Source organism: Myxine glutinosa, chromosome 11 (assembly GCF_964187855.1).
Source record: "Myxine glutinosa chromosome 11, kmMyxGlut1.1, whole genome shotgun sequence".
Classification (NCBI taxonomy): domain Eukaryota; kingdom Metazoa; phylum Chordata; class Myxini; order Myxiniformes; family Myxinidae; genus Myxine; species Myxine glutinosa.
The window spans coordinates 102,871,535-102,887,663 of NC_136271.1; the positions used below are offsets into that span (position 1 = coordinate 102,871,535).

Consider the following 16,129-nt stretch of genomic DNA (forward strand, 5'->3'; position numbering starts at 1 on the left):
TCTTTTGGATACAAAATCCAGGCTCGTGTAAGAGCTAACATCAATCACAGAAAAAAACTAGAGAGGTTCCAGGGAACCTGAACTCAACTGGTCTATATCAATATGGTTAGAATATGCATAATAGAACCACAAACTATATAGTTTATATGTGCTAAAAATATGACAAAAATGGATTTTCAATATGGCCACCCTGCCGCGCCCATTTTTGGGCGTGCAACGCCCAAATGCAATCCCAAACTAGTTTATGTCTTAAAGATGCTGCATAACAAGTTTCATCAAATTTAATCAATATTTGTGACTTTAGGAGCATAGATGTCGAATTGTTTACAGACGACAGACAGACAGACAGACAGACAGACGACAGACGGACACTGGGTGTCGACAAAAACAGCTGGACATAGTCCAGTTGAGTTAAAAACAGACACACAAAACATATAATAAAGGGAGCGGGAGACAAGATGGGGAAGCACACAAGTACAACATTTGAGAGCAGGGACATCGGGAGATCTGTGGGAGGGAGAGGGCTTGGGGGGAGGAGGCGTGGGAAGGGGAGGAGTGGGGGGGGGGGGGGGGGAGTGGAAGAGGTAAAAAACACATGGACACTGCTCGGACTTCCAGGAAAGAAGTCGGTATTTCATCGGTTAGTCGGTTAGTCGGGATCATTTCATTTTTACACATGAAATATGATTCTATCATGTTTTATTTGAATTTTATCTGCAGTTTACTTCTGTTTCCATAATCATTTACAATACAGGATGTCAACTATAAATTTAAAAAAACATCATATGTAGATTTGATGGAGTTAATGGCTCATCACAATTTAAGACATGCAAAATATAATGTGACGTCACCTGAAGTACAATAGTATCCAGAATATGTACATAAGATGCTTGAGAGATGCTTTGGATTGGCCTGTTCGGTGTTTCCCTTTCCGAGCACATAACTCATGATGTTAGGATCCCAGGTTCAAATGCAATTTCCCATATTGATTTGTCCATTACCTACTAATGTCTTTGTAGTTTATGGAAAAGTACACATGATGTCTCCTAGTATCCTTGCCTTGTCTGTGTCTATGTACGAGCTCCTCCATGAGCCTTAGATCACCGGAGGAAAGAGAAGTATCAATGTTGACGCAAGAGAGATGATTGTGGGTACCAATGTAACAAGCTGGACCCTCAACACATTGTCTCTTATATCGAGGGTTTTCAAATAATGAAACTCTGCAGTAAACCATCCCAAAAAGCAAATCCCAAGGGAAAGGAAGTGGTTCAGTATGGGTCAAGTCTATCAGGGATGTTTAATGAATTGTGACAAATAACTGATGCAAGGCCGCTGTGCAATCATTGTAAACACAATGTACCTTTCAAAGCTGGACAATAGAAACCACTTTACAATTCGAGGAAACAGGATAGTATAGAGTTGGCAGTGGGTGAGGTTTCTAGTTTGGGGTTGATACCGGAAAACGAAAAACTGGCATTTTGGGGGCAGTGCCGGGAGAGGACGCACCGTCATAAAACATGCTGACATTCGGGTGGAGGATAAAAGCTCCGGAGGTATTCCTCCAAATACTCACCAATTGTGTTCTCGCATGTTGTCCATAATTTGCTGTTTGGCGGTTCAGCGTTTATAACCAGAGAACAGTTATTTATTACAGAAACAACTAGGATGGCACTTGGTAGAGCGCATACCTCCGCCAGTCTGAACAGTTTATGTCTTGTATCCCACTGATAGGCCGGATCTGGATTCATATTCAGATCTTCACCAAAATCGAATCGATTCTTCCTTGTCACACACACAACCGGTCCACCAAATTTCGTTCACATCCATCCACAACTTTTTGAGATATCTTGCTATATATAGTTTTTGGCCCGATCTCCCAATGGTGAAGAATCACTTTAAAATTCTAGTAGCCGGATCCGAATCCGGATCTTCACCAAAATCTAATCATTTCGTCCGTGTGACTTGCGCTACATCTCTGCCAAATTTGGTTTAAATCTGCCCACAACTTTTTGAGATATTTTGTTTACAAACAGACAAACAGACAAGGGTGAAAACATAACCTCCATCAACCTTCGGTGGCAGAGGCAAACATGGCATTAATTATAAATTATTGAACTGCAACTCCGCCCTCATAAGACATCTCCCCCATAAGATGAATTTTGGCCCCCGTTAGGTGAATTTTGGACCAATCAGTGTTGTACCACTGGGGATAGCATAGAACCACCTTTAGAGGCCATTTTTCCCCACAGAGCAGGGGTTGGCCTTTATGGCCGGATGCCCTTCCTGCCACCAACCCTGTTAGTCGCCTCTTGCGACAAACATGGAATTACCAGTGAACTGGTGCTCAATTTGCCGACCTCGGAAGAATGACAGGCTGAGTCAACCCCCCTGGCGCTAATTCAGCGATCGACCGGGATTCAAACCCAGGATCCTTGGATCCCAAGCCGGCACCCTAACCGCTAAGCCAACACCAAGCTATACCACTGGGGATAGCATGGTGGATTAAAATTTGTTTGTACCTTGCTGCAGTCATTTTCCCGGCAATTTTGCAACACCTAGTGAGGATTTGCACCTCCAAACCTGAATTGAACCTCCGTGCTCACGTGTTGGCTTCAAGAAAGGCTCTTTATAAGTTTCAGGTTTTTGGCTTCTCACATACAGTCTTAAATTTGATCCAAATCACTGAAATCATTCAATAGTCCAACTTTTGTGTTTTTGTGAATATTTCAGCCTTTTAGTCTTGCTTCCCTTTCTTAACACATGTTTTCTTACCGCAACACATCATTTAAGTTCTGATTTCAAAAGTGACCTTCATACTGTTGATGGATGGACGACGACGCCGGAGCCTTTTGCCAGTTCCGTTGTCCATTCCATACTCGTCTTCCTTCTATTCCTTAAAGGGGAACCCAAACGAATTTTTTTTTCTTTCTGAAAAACATTAATCACGGTCTAGTTTGAAAGAATTTTTTTTTTTTTTTTTTGCCAATCACAAAGTCCCGAAAAAAGCCTTGCAATGTCGATTTTCGATTTCGCCAGTGACGTCACACTCATAACCCAACTTGATCCCATTGGCGGTTTACAAAGATAAACAGTGCATTTGGAGCTCAGATTCTGATACTGATTCCATCATCATAAGCAACTCTGAAGATTCTCAGTATGAAATTGATCAGTGGGATTTTGAAGAAACCAATGGAGACAAAATTAGTGATGGAAACACTTTGGGGGGAATTGTGGAGCCGTATCGTTTTGAGCCTCATGTGAGCGATTCAGAAGAAGATGGTGTTAGTGAAGATGCTAAGTTAGTATTGTAGATGAAAATGCCAGTCACATATTCACTACAGATTGGTAGGTTTTGTGTTTCCTTTCAATTGACAGTTTATCAGAGAATTTCGTATTAATTGAAAAATCAGTTATATTACTCCAGAAGAAATATGGCATGACACAGCATGACACATCCGTGGACGTGACACAGCATGACACATCCGTGGACGTGACACAGCATGGACATGACACAGCATGATATTGTATGACAAAGCACGGACACAGCGCAGACGACATAGCATGGACACAACACACCACGGACACAGCACGGATACCACACAGACACAACACGGACACAAGACAAACACCGCACAGCATAGGCACGACACAGAAAGGCCACGACACAGCATGGACACAACATGGACATGACACAGCACGGACACAGCACGTACACAAGATGGGCACAGCACGGGCATGACAGCACGAGCACGGCACAGCAAGGACACGACACAGCACGGAGACAGCATGACACAGCACAGTCACCACACAGGCACACTCAGACACCACCAACAAAATGGGTGACAAATGTTTTGTCCCACCATCACTGGCTGACTTCATGCCCTGTATGTTACAGGATCGTCCCTATTCGTACTTTCCCAGAACGCCATTTGTGTCTGTGGTCATACTGTGTCGCGTCCCACCATTGTATCCATGCTGTCTCCTTGCTGTGTTGATGTCCCACCCCAGTGGAGGGGGAGGGTTGGTGTGGGGTGGTGGCCCGGTGAGAAGGATCACTGGCAGGCCAACATAGGTGTTGATTCACTGCTCAAATTACCCATGCACATGTGATGGTAGCTGGGTAGAGATGGTATTGCAGTTTCGAGTGACGGCTATTTAATCTGCTTAATCATGGGGTTGGCCTTCTCTCTCAATTCTGGCGAATAACCACAGGATCCAGCCATCTCCAGTCGTGTCAAAAAATATTGGCACCCTTGCACTTTTTTGAAGCAATGCACCATTTCTTCCAGAGTATTGTTGATATTAAAAAATCTTTTGTTATCCACATCTCTATTTCTTTGGTTTGCAGTCGAACAAAACAAAAAAAGCTGAAAAGATTACTAAATGTTAGTTTATTCCACACAGAAATCCTAAAATGGCCCAGACAATATTATTGGCACCTTTTAGAAGTTGCTAGAAATAATTAGATTTCAAGCAGGTGATTTCAAGCCTTTACTTTGGAATTGAACTCACTTGTGGTGATTTGCAAATGCCTGCAATATAAAAATCACTCATTCATCCAGTTTGAATAGAGAAATTAGTCATTCTGCTGTTTTGCATCACTGTGTGTACCGCAATGGGCATGGAGAAAAGAAAGAAAACCAGAGAATTGTCTGAGGAGGTCAGACACAAGATTATAGCCAAGCACGGACAATCTCAAGGCTACAAGTCCATCTCCTGAGACCTTGATGTTCCTGTGTCCAGCGTACGGAGTGTTATCAGGAAGTTTAAGGCCCATGGCACTACAGCCAACCTCCCTGTACGTGGCCACAAGAGAAAACTTGATCGAAGATTGCAGTGAAGGATTGTTTGAATGGTGGAGAAAGCACCTCAATCAACTGCCAAACTGATTCAAGATGACCTTCAGACACAAGGTACGACAGTTTCAACTCACACCATCCGTCTCCAACTCAATGAAAGGGGGTTCTATGGTAGGAGACCCAGGAGGACCCCACTGCTGAGAAAGCCCAACTGGAGTTTGCCAAAACACACCTGAACAAGCCCAAATTCTTCTGGGAGAATGTCCTGTGGACAGATGAGACCAAATTAGAGCTTTTTGGTAAAGCACATCATCTCTGTGTTTACAGAAAACAAAATGAAGCCTTCAAAGAAAATAACACCTTCCCTACAGTCAAACATGGAGGAGGTTCAGTGATGTTTTGGGGTTGCTGTGCAGCCTCTGGCACTGGGTGCCTTGAATGTGTGCATGGCATCATGAAATCAGGAGTTTACCAAGGCATTTTGGATCGCAATGTTCAACCAAGTGTCACAAAGCTGGGTCTCCGTCGAAGGTCATGGGTCGTGCAGCAGGACAATGATCCCAAACACACTTCAAAAAGCACCCAGGAATGGTTCAAGACAAAACACTGGACTGTTCTGAAGTGGCCAGCAATGAGTCCAGATCTAACTCCCATTGAACACCTGTGAGGAGTTCTGAAAACAGGAGTTGGGAGAAGGCACCCTTCAAATCTGGGAGAGCTGGAGCAGTTTGCACAAGAAGAATGGGCCAAACTGCCAGTAGAGTGGTGTAGGAAGCTCATTCATGGCTATAGGAAGCGCTTGACTGCAGTCATTTTGTCCAAAGTCTGTGCTACCAAATATTAAGTTGAGGGTGTCAATAATTTTGTCAATGGCATTTCGTTTTATTTTCTGATTTAAAAGGATATATTAAGTTCTGAATCAAAAACAAAGGTTCTGTAATATTAACAGTGAAATAACGAATTGTGGAGGCCAAATACTTTTGTAAATTTCAACCTTTTTTTTTTTTGAGAGGAAATTGTGGTCCGCTTCCGCTTCCGGTCCCTCGAGCGAGGAGGCTTGCTTCGATCTCTCCACGACATTAAAGTTTGAGTATTTTCCCATTCGTGTCTTTGTCAAATTTCCACTGGTTATTTTATTGTGTATGTGTTATTGTGTGTTTCTATTTAGTTTTGGTTTTGTAATTATTGCAAATTTGTGTGTAATTAGTCGTTTTTTGTTCGCACCTCTTGCGCGGCCTGGTCTCTCCAGGCTCCCTCCCCCCCGTCAGTATTTTGTGAATGTAAGTTCTTTCCTTCATGGTATTTGCTTGTTTCTTTGATTTTCTTTTCTCCCCCCTACCTCTCACGAACATCTTACTCTTTGTCCAACGTTCTAAAAACAAAACAAACAAATAAACAAAAAAAAAGCAAAAAAAATTTCTTTATTAATTCTTTCTCTCCTCCCGGACACGTGCTTGTTCGCTCTCCTCCTCGTCTCGACTTGTGTCCCGCCCCCTATATCTCGTTTTTCTTCCACCTCTGCTCCTTCTTTCTCAAATCCATGTCCTCACTTAGAGACTTTTCCCAGATTATTTTTCATGGTTTTGTTTAAATATTATTTAAATATGTTTAAACCGCAGCCGTGATGCTGACGCCGCCCCCCCTCTCCCCCTCCCCCCAGAATTTACATGTTTTAAACGTTTCCCAGTGTGTACCCTGGATTAGAATAGGTACACCGTATCCCTGCGTGTCGAAAGAGACGACTAACAGGGTTGGCGTCAGGAAGGGCATCCGGCCATAAAAACATTGCCTCAAAAAGCGAACCATGACAATTACAACTACATATGGGCAGGGTACAGCCCGAAGTGGAGATCGGTTTCTGAGGTTTGGGACATGGAATGTAGGGACAATGACAGGGAGATCAGGAGAAGTGGTGGAAGTATTGGTCAGAAGAAGAGTGGACATATGTTGTGTGCAAGAGACGAGATGGAAGGGAAGTGGTGTGAGAATGGTGAAGGGTAGGCAGGGACAGAAATACAAGATTATGTGGCAAGGGTGCCTGGAGTGCGTGAATGGTGTTGGTGTCCTGTTTTCTGAGGAGTTTGTAGACAGTGTGGTGAGTGTGACTGGAGTGAGTGATAGGTTGATGATGGTGAAAATGATGATTGGAAAACTCTTGGTGAATGTCATCTCGGGATATGCTCCGCAGGTTGGTCGGAGCGATGAAGAGAAGGACAAGTTCTGGTGTGCGATAGAGAAGCTGATGGAAAACGTGAAAGATGAGGAAGTTGTTGTGGTAGGAGGAGACCTAAATGGACATGTGGGAAGGAGTATGGATGGTTTTGAGGGAGTTCATGGGGGTTACGGATATGGTGTGAGAAATGGAGAAGGTGAAAGGATTTTGGAGTTTGCTGATGGAGCTGATTTGTAATACTCAGTTCCAGAAAGGGGATAATAAGCTTGTTACATACACGTCAGGTGGGTCGACGACAACCGTTGACTACCTGATGGTGCGTAGGCGAGATAGGGGGCACCTCCGGGACACAAAGGTGATCCCGGGGGAGGAGGCTGTTTCACAGCACCACTTGGTTGTCTGCGACATAAGGGTGAAAGGTGCGAGGAGAGCTCGGCGGGTGAAGTACCAACCGAGAATGAAGGTGTGGAGGTTGAAAGAGGTGACAGTAAGGGAGGCATTAAAAGAGAGGCTGAGTAGGGTAGAGGATGATGTGGTTGAGCTTGAAAGTGCTTGGATGTCAATGAAAGCTAGTCTGTTGGGAGCCGTTGGTGAGGTATGTGGATGGACAAAAGGACCACCGAGGCACTCGGAAACATGGTGGTGGGATGATGAAGTTGGAAAGAGGATTGACGAGAAGAGGAAGAAGTTCAATGAGTGGCAGAAGGCGAAGGGTACGGGAGCAGAAACAGCACAGCATGAAAGTTATAAGGCAGCCAAGAGGGCTGCAAAGAAAGAGGAAGCAAAGGCGCAGGAGGCATGTAGGAAAATGTTCGGAGAACGCTTGGATTCGGAAGAGGGTCAGAGAGCGGTATTCAGCATTGCAAAACAGATAGCGAAAGAGAGGTGTGATGTGATGGGGGTGAGTTGCTTGAAGGATGAAGTGGGACAAATCGTTGTCGACCCAGATGGAATTAAAGGAAGATGGAAAAGATATATGGAAATGCTGTTGAATACAGAGAATGAATGGGATGGCAACATCGAGAGTAACCCAGTTTTAGGACCGGCAGAGAAGATAACTGAGAAGGAAGTTGAGGAAGCGATAAAAGCAATGAAGAGTAGAAAAGCGGGAGGGCCGACAGGAGTTGTGGGAGATATGTTGAGGGCAGAAGGAAGTTGGGGTGTGAAGAGAATGACAGAGATCTGTAATCTGGTGGTGAAAGAAGGCTGCATTCCAGTGGCTTGGGAACTGAGTACCCTCATCCCTCTATACAAGGGGAAAGGTGACTCTCTGGAGTGTGGCTCGTACCGAGCGATAAAGTTATTGGAGCATGGAATGAAGGTATTGGAAAGGGTGTTGGAGAGGAGGATAAGGAAGAAAGTGAAGATCGACGAAATGCAGTTTGGATTTATGCCAGGAAGAGGAACAACAGACGTGCTTTTCATTGTGAGGCAGTTGCAGGAGAAGTACATGGAGAAGAGGAAGAAGTTGTTTCTTGGGTTTGTTGATCTGGAGAAAGCATTCGATAGGGTTCCACGCAAAGTATTGACATGGGCATTGAGGAAGTTAGGAGTGGAGGAATGGTTGATCAGAGTCGTGATGGCAATGTACAAAAGAGCGCGCACAGCTGTAAGGACGAAGGACGGGAACAGTGGTGAGTTTGAGGTGAAGGTGGGAGTGCATCAGGGGTCGGTACTAAGTCCACTACTATTTGTAGCTGTGATGAAGGTGCTGGCTCAGAACGTAAAGGAGGGTTTACCGTGGGAGTTGTTGTATGCAGATGATCTGGTGTTGATTGCGGAAAGTATGGATGGACTGAAGGAAAAGATGAGCAAGTGGAAGGAATGTATGGAGACAAAAGGTCTGAAGGTGAATATCGAAGGTGATGGCAAGTGGTAAAGCATGTGGTGGGGTGGAAAGAACTGGGAAGTGGCCCTGTGCTGTGTGCAGGAAGGGTGTCGGAGTGAACTCCATTCAATGTACAATGTGCATTGAGTGGGTTCATCAAAAATGTAGTGGTCTGAGAGGGTCATTAACCAGTGTGGCAGCTACATTCAAATGTAAGGTGTGCACAGAGGGAGCTGCAGATGGAGGAAATGTTGAGTTGGATCTTGGAGACGGCGTGAAGCTGAAAGGTGTGAAAACATTTTGCTACCTCGGAGACATGCTGAATGGAGAAGGTGGATCAGACTCGGCAACGGTTGCTAGAGTGAGATGTGCATGGAAGAAGTTTCGGGAACTGAGTGGCGTGCTGATGAGGAGGGGAGTGTCGTTGAAGCTGAAGGGAAAGGTGTATGCTGCATGTGTGAGAAGTGTTATAATTTATGGGAGCGAGACATGGGTAATGAACGTAGAGCAGCATATATCTGTGTGTGTGTGTGTGTGTGTATGTATGTATGTGTGTGTATATATATGTGTGTGTATGTGTGTCTGTGTGTGTGGGTGTACGTGTGTGTGTATGTGTACGTGTGTGTGTGTATGTGTACATGTGTGTGTGTATGTGTACGTGTGTGTGTGTGTGTGTGTGTGTGTGTGTGTGTGTGTGTGTGTGTGTGTGTGTGTGTGTGTCTGTGAATAAGAGAGAGACAAAATTGTGAGGAACAGAAATGAAAAAACGAGATGTGTATATGTGTGTGTACATGTGTACGTGTGTGTGTGTGTGTGTGTATGTATGTGTGTGTATATATGTGTGTGGGTGTACGTGTCTGGGTGTATGTGTGTGAATGTGTGTGTATGTATGTGTGTGTATATATATGTGTGTGGCCGTGTGGGTGTACGTGTGTTTGTGTGTGTATGTGTGTGTGGGTGTGCACGCACATGCATTCACATGCTATCAGAAGTAAATACATTGTGTAGATTACATCATTTGTGCATCTGATAAATTGCCAGTAACCATTTTGTGAAACTGAATGTGCAGGTGCAGCATCTAACTCAATATGTCAAAATGTCACACACGTCCATGCCCGTGGGATTCCCATGGGTGACCCCACTAGTCTATATTATAATAGCCGTAGATGATTCTGTCTGTCTGTCTGTCTATCTGTTGGGTGTCTGTCCGGGGTGTGGCTTACTCGGTTTGCAGAGTAGCTCCACCCATAGCTCCACCCATTCTGGGAGTGGCTATAAACAAATATCCACCATTTTATTAACTCGCATAGCTTTGAGTCCTGTTTTGTAGGCCCGTGGTGTCTTGCTCTCCCCCAGTTTTATTTCAAATCAAATTCGATAAATCATTTCATTTTTCACAGTCGCTAACATAGTTTTAGACTCGGTTGAAAAAAAACGGGAAGAAAATCCGATGAAAGTTGCCGTTTATAGAACGAAATAAATTCTCAAAGGCCTGTAACTTCAAGGCCATTGAGTCTCTCTCACGCCTTTATCTCCAATCTAACTCACCATATGATTTCATTTTTATCGATGGTTTTACTTTTAGACTCGGTGTCAGCAATAATTGAGAACAATCCACACACGCGGGAAAATGCAGAGATATATTTTTTAAAATCGCGTCATGGTGTATCATACACCGCCCAACATGACACCGCCGGCAATGTGTCGATATATATTAAAAATTCGCTTTTGCTTTTCCGTTATGATATATTACTATTTCGTTTGATGATAGTCGTCACAAAAACGTCAACAATGATGCCGACATATATTTCTTCGTTTTTATTTCATTCAACATATTAGCCGGAAGTAAAATATGTTTCAGGAAATTACCGAGATATTTCTTCGTTTTTTTTATTAGTTATGTGCGCATACACTTTAAATAGGTTTATTTGAAATCTTTAATTTTCCACAAACATTCCACACACGCGGGAAAATGCAGAGATATATTTTTTAAAATCGCGTCATGGTGTATCATACACCGCCCAACATGACACCGACGGCAATGTGTCGATATCTATTTTAAATTCGATATATCATTTCATTTTTCACAGTCGCTAACATAGTTTTAGACTCGGTTGAAAAAAAACGAGAAGAAAATCCGATGAAAGTTGCCGTTTATAGAACGAAATGAATTCTCAAATGCCTGTAACTTCAAGGCCATTGAGTCTCTCTCACGCCTTTATCTCCAATCTAACTCACCATATGATTTCATTTTTATCGATGGTTTTAGAGTCGGTGTCAGCAATAATTGAGAACATTCCACACACGCGGGAAAATGCAGATATATTTTTTAAAATCGCGTCATGGTGTATCATACACCGCCTAACATGACACCGACGGCAACGTGTCGATACATATTAAAAATTCGATATATCATTTCATTTTTCACAGTCGCTAACATAGTTTTCGACTCGGTTGAAAAAAAACGGGAAGGAAATCCAAAGAAAGTTGCCGTTTATAGAACGAAATGAATTCTCAAACGCCTGTAACTTCAACTTCAAGGCCATTGAGTCTCTCTCACGCCTTTATCTCCAATCTAACTCACCATATGATTTCATTTTTATCGATGGTTTTGGACTCGGTGTCAGCAATAATTTAGAACATTCCACACACGCGGGAAAATGCAGAGATTTATTTTTAAAAATCGCGTCATGGTGTATCATACACCGCCCAACATGACACCGACGGCAACGTGTCGATATATATTAAAAATTCGCTTTTGCTTTTCCGTTAAGATATATTACTTTTTCGTTTGATGACAGTCGTCACAAAAACGTCAACAATGATGCCGACATATATTTCTTCGTTTTTATTTAATTCAACATTATTAGCCGGAAGTAAAATATGTTTCAGGAAATTACCGAGAGATATTTCTTCGTTTTTTAAAATTAGTTATGTGCGAATACACTTTAAATAGGTTTATTTGAAATCTTTAATTTTCCACAATATAATTTACTTGCCATTTATCATTTGATGATTACGAGACAAATTCCTCTTGAGGATCGTGACAATTCATGCGCTGCGTGGAAACTTCTATTTCCAAAATGAATGAGACGATCGATGAAGAACGCAGACTTGAACAGGATGCAGCAAGAAAACGAATGAGACGGGCGAACGAGTCCATCGACGAACGTCAATGCAAACTTGCGGGGTCACCCGTGGGAATCCCACGGGCATGGATGTGTGTGACATTTCGACATATTGAGTTAGATGCTGCACATTCATTTTTACAAAATGGTTACTGGCAAGTCATCAGATCCAGAAATGGTGTAAAAACCACCGTTTAGAGGCCATTTTTCCCCGCAAAGCGGGGGTTGGCCTTTTCGGGGACCGTGGTAGTTGTTGTTTTTTTGTCCCCTTTTTGAAGCAATGTTTTACGGCCGGATGCCCTTCCTGACGCCAACCCTTTTTGCCGCCTTCAACGACAAACAGGGAATTACCAGTGAACTGGTACTCAATTAGCCGACCTCGGAAGGATGACAGGCTGAGTCAACCCCCCTGGCATTAATTCGGCGATCGACCGAGATTCGAACCCAGGATCCTAAGCCGGCACCCTAGCCGCTAGCCCAACACCAGAAATGGTGTCATGAACACAATTTATTTACGCACAAGCACAAAAGCAAGACGGGCCGATTTCCGATTCCGACGGGCCAACGGGCGAGACGGGCCGATTTCCGATTCCGACGGGCCAATTTGGAGCAAGAAAAAGAACGAGACGGGAGAAAAAGGAGAGAAACGAGACGGGGAAAGCCGATTGGAGAGGCGAGTGAGGCGCGATTGGAGAGGAGTGTGAGGCGCGATTGGAGAGGAGTGTGAGGCACGATTGGAGAGGAGTGTGAGGCGTGATTGGAGAGGAGTGTGAGGCACGATTGGAGAGGAGTGATTGGAGGGGAGTGTGAGGCACGATTGGAGAGGAGTGTGAGGCACGATTGGAGAGGAGTGTGAGGCGCGATTGGAGAGGAGTGTGAGGCGCGATTGGAGAGGAGTGTGAGGCGCGATTGGAGAGGCGTGTGAAGGATTGGAGAGGAGAGGAGTGTGAGGGATTGGAGAGGTGAGGGATTGGAAAGGAGAGGGATGTGAGGGTTTGGAGAGGAGAGGAGTGCTAGGTGGAGAGAGGAGAGTGTCAGGTGGAGACAGGAGAGTGTCAGGTGGAGACAGGAGAGTGTCAGGTGGAGAGGAGTGAGGGGTCACATATTATGTGAAATAAATAAATTGTGTTCATCACACCATTTCTGGATCTGATGACTTGCCAGTAACCATTTTGTAAAAATGAATGTGCAGCATATAACTCAATATGTCGAAATGTCACACACATCCATGCCCGTGGGATTCCCACGGGTGACCCCGCTAGTATATATATATACTAGCAAAAGTACCTGGCATTGCCGGGTAACAATGAGTCGCTTCCCGACGGGAATATGATATACGCAATCTGGGTCCATCATCTAGAGCTCAATGGAATACTGCTCTTCCCTCTGGGCTGGTGCTCCTGCCTCACACCTTTTTTTTTCTTTTTTTTTTGTATACAAGATCGAGGCTCGTGAAAGAGTGAACATTAATCACACAGAAAGACAAACAGACACACAAAACAAATAACATCGGGAGCGGTAGACAAGATGGGGAGAGAGGGGGAAGGACACAAACACAACATTTGAGAGCAGGGACCGAGAGACATGGAGACATCGAGAGAACTGTGGGAGGGAGAGGGCTTTGGGGGGGAGACATGGGAAGGAGGGGGGGGTGGGAGAGGTATAAAACATATGGACACTGCCAAGACTTCCAGGAAAGAAGTTGGAATTTCAAACAAGGTGGATCTGGGGTGAATTAGTGGTGGTAGAAAAGATCAAGGTTTTGGATGGGGGAAGATAAGAGATGGTGGTGAACAGCTGTTTTGAAGACCTGGAGGGAGGAGTGTGATTGAAGTGAGTGTGGGAGTTTGTTCCAGAGGCGGGAGAAAAGAGGAATGAAAGAGTGAAGGTGAGCAGAGAGCCGAGATTTCGGCAGTTTAACCATCAGAGGGTGGCTGGCAGATCTTGTGCGACCTAGCTCGGCTTCACGCTGTGAAACCAAAGCATTCAAATTCATTGGAATCTCCCAGGATGAAGCTGATTCTGAGGGCCTTTTCCTCTCTCACCGCAGGCAGGTAGGTGGTGTTTCTGTCTTCCATCGACTCCTTTCCGGCTTTGATCCCCTGCTCTGTCTGTGCTCCGTCCCCTAAATATTCCTGCAGGACACACAAGATCTGCCAGCAACCCTCTTCTGGTGAAACTGCCAAAATCAAGACTCTCTGCTCACCTTCACTCCTTCATTCCTCTTTTCTCCCTCCTCTGGAACAAACTCCCTCACTCTCTTCAATCCCACTCCTCCCTCCAGGTCTTTAAAACAGCTGTTCCCAAGCTTGGTCTATAGTTGGTCGTCGATTGGTCTATAGTTGCAAGGATCTGTTTTTGCACCTAGAGACATCTTAAAGTCAGATGAACCGATTGGAGCAGAAGAAGAACAGCAGACATTTGCAGGGATGTTAGTCATAACTAAGTCTTGAAGAGATGATGTACCGTTGACTGAGATCCGGGTCAGGAAATTGACAGATTGTGTCAGTCCCAGTTGGTCACAGAAGTCCTTTGTTGAGATGCCATGGCTGGTGAGAGAGGTACCCCCACCCACCCAGCTGGCATGATGATAGTTGAAGTCGCCACAAATGAAGAGAGAGTTGGGATGAGTGGATAGAAGTTGGTCCTTGTTGTCAGACAGCGAGATGTAAATGGAGTCATCACTACATCACTACATTTTATATATATATCTATCTATATCCATCTATCTATCTATCTATCTATCTATCTACATATATATATATATACACACCCACAGCATGCTGACGCAGGATCATTAGCCCTGATTGGTGGGTATCATGTACTTACAGCGCACTTGCAGTATCTGGTCAGTAAGACGTGCCTGAAGATAGGACGAGGGGTATGCCGGCAGCACCAGTGCCAGACTGTGGGTTCGGGCAGGTTGGCAGGGAGAGCAATTAAATTAGGCAAGTACCTCCAAATCTCACCACATTGACCCACATGATGCCAACAATGACTAATCTTTAATCTGTGGCTGGAGAATGATAATAATAATCAGAATTTTGTATTTATCAACAAACACCAAACAAAAAGTCCAATGACTAAGAATATTTAAGGGATAACTTGAATATTGAAGTATTGGATATCGAATGACTAAGAATATTGAAGTTTACAAGGGCTAACTGACAAACAAGACCGATAGTCTAATAACGGTGCAGCCAGGCTTGTTTGATACTTTAGTTGAAGAGGATAGTATGACCTGGGTGGGGATCCCAGTTAGCAGTTAGCAAATAATGCAAGTCTTAAATTGTTTTCACTTCAGGCATGGACAGCAGGTTCGTGAATGACTTGGTAAAAAAAACAACAGCGAATGGCAAACGATGAACCAATAAATTCCACATTCCTGTGCCACCTTCAGTCGAACGTCTGACATTTACAGCACATTCTCTGTATTTTCATTCCAAGCAACATCATTCATCATTCCAATCACAAATGAATACTATAGTATTAATATATCAAAATATAATGTTAAATCACGATTGTATCGATATATTATGAAACCAGCGAACCGTTATCATCTGTTCACTTCCGGATTCGGGAGCAAGGTCCGTGCGATGGCATTTCAAAATGGCATTTGGCATTTGTATTGAGGAATTTCTGAAACCTTCTCCCAACCTTACGACACCTGCTGGGGCCCCAAAACATTCCACAGAAGGTTATTATATTTCCTTTGAGGAAGATATGCAACTGTAATGGTTACGTACCCCTGTCAACAACAACACGTACCCCTGTCATGTGACCAGATCCTCAGCTCTGATTGGTGTACATTTGTGGGGACATACGGACAGAGAAACACTATTCTAGACGGCATTGCCCTGTGGGCCAAGCCGTAAAAATACATATACAGTCTAGCCTCCATATACATGACTTCTGGTCATGTGAATATGACCAAACGTGACATAATAATTGACACTACATTTCATCTTACACGACATGTACTTCAATCAAACGCAAATTTATGCAAAAGAAAGAAAACAACTTCCCCCGCTTGCCCCCGTCAATGATACCAGACATTTTTTTCTCCTTCTCCTGTAAACACCGTGTTGATCTGTTTTATTAGTCCTATCGTCGTCACTCGCACAGTGAACACTACCATGTTGATCTTATTTTATTACTATATTAGTTCCCAGTGCTCATTTTACCCAGTGATCATTAGTGT

The 16,129-nt window shown here is 44.0% G+C and overlaps 1 protein-coding gene across 1 annotated transcript in view; it reads right to left on the bottom strand.

Annotated features, from left to right (window-relative positions):
* The window catches only part of LOC137436297 (voltage-dependent calcium channel subunit alpha-2/delta-2-like), a 208,918-nt gene that overhangs the window by 65,367 nt on the left and 127,422 nt on the right, over positions 1 to 16,129 (bottom strand). Inside the window, exons 17-19 of the mRNA XM_078786300.1 lie at positions 14,754 to 14,834; positions 12,218 to 12,232; positions 5,160 to 5,164 (exon numbers count right to left, since the gene is read on the bottom strand). Of these exons, the coding sequence (XP_078642426.1) occupies positions 5,160 to 5,164; positions 12,218 to 12,232; positions 14,754 to 14,834 (101 nt within the window). The remainder of the gene's footprint in view (positions 1 to 5,159; positions 5,165 to 12,217; positions 12,233 to 14,753; positions 14,835 to 16,129) is intronic.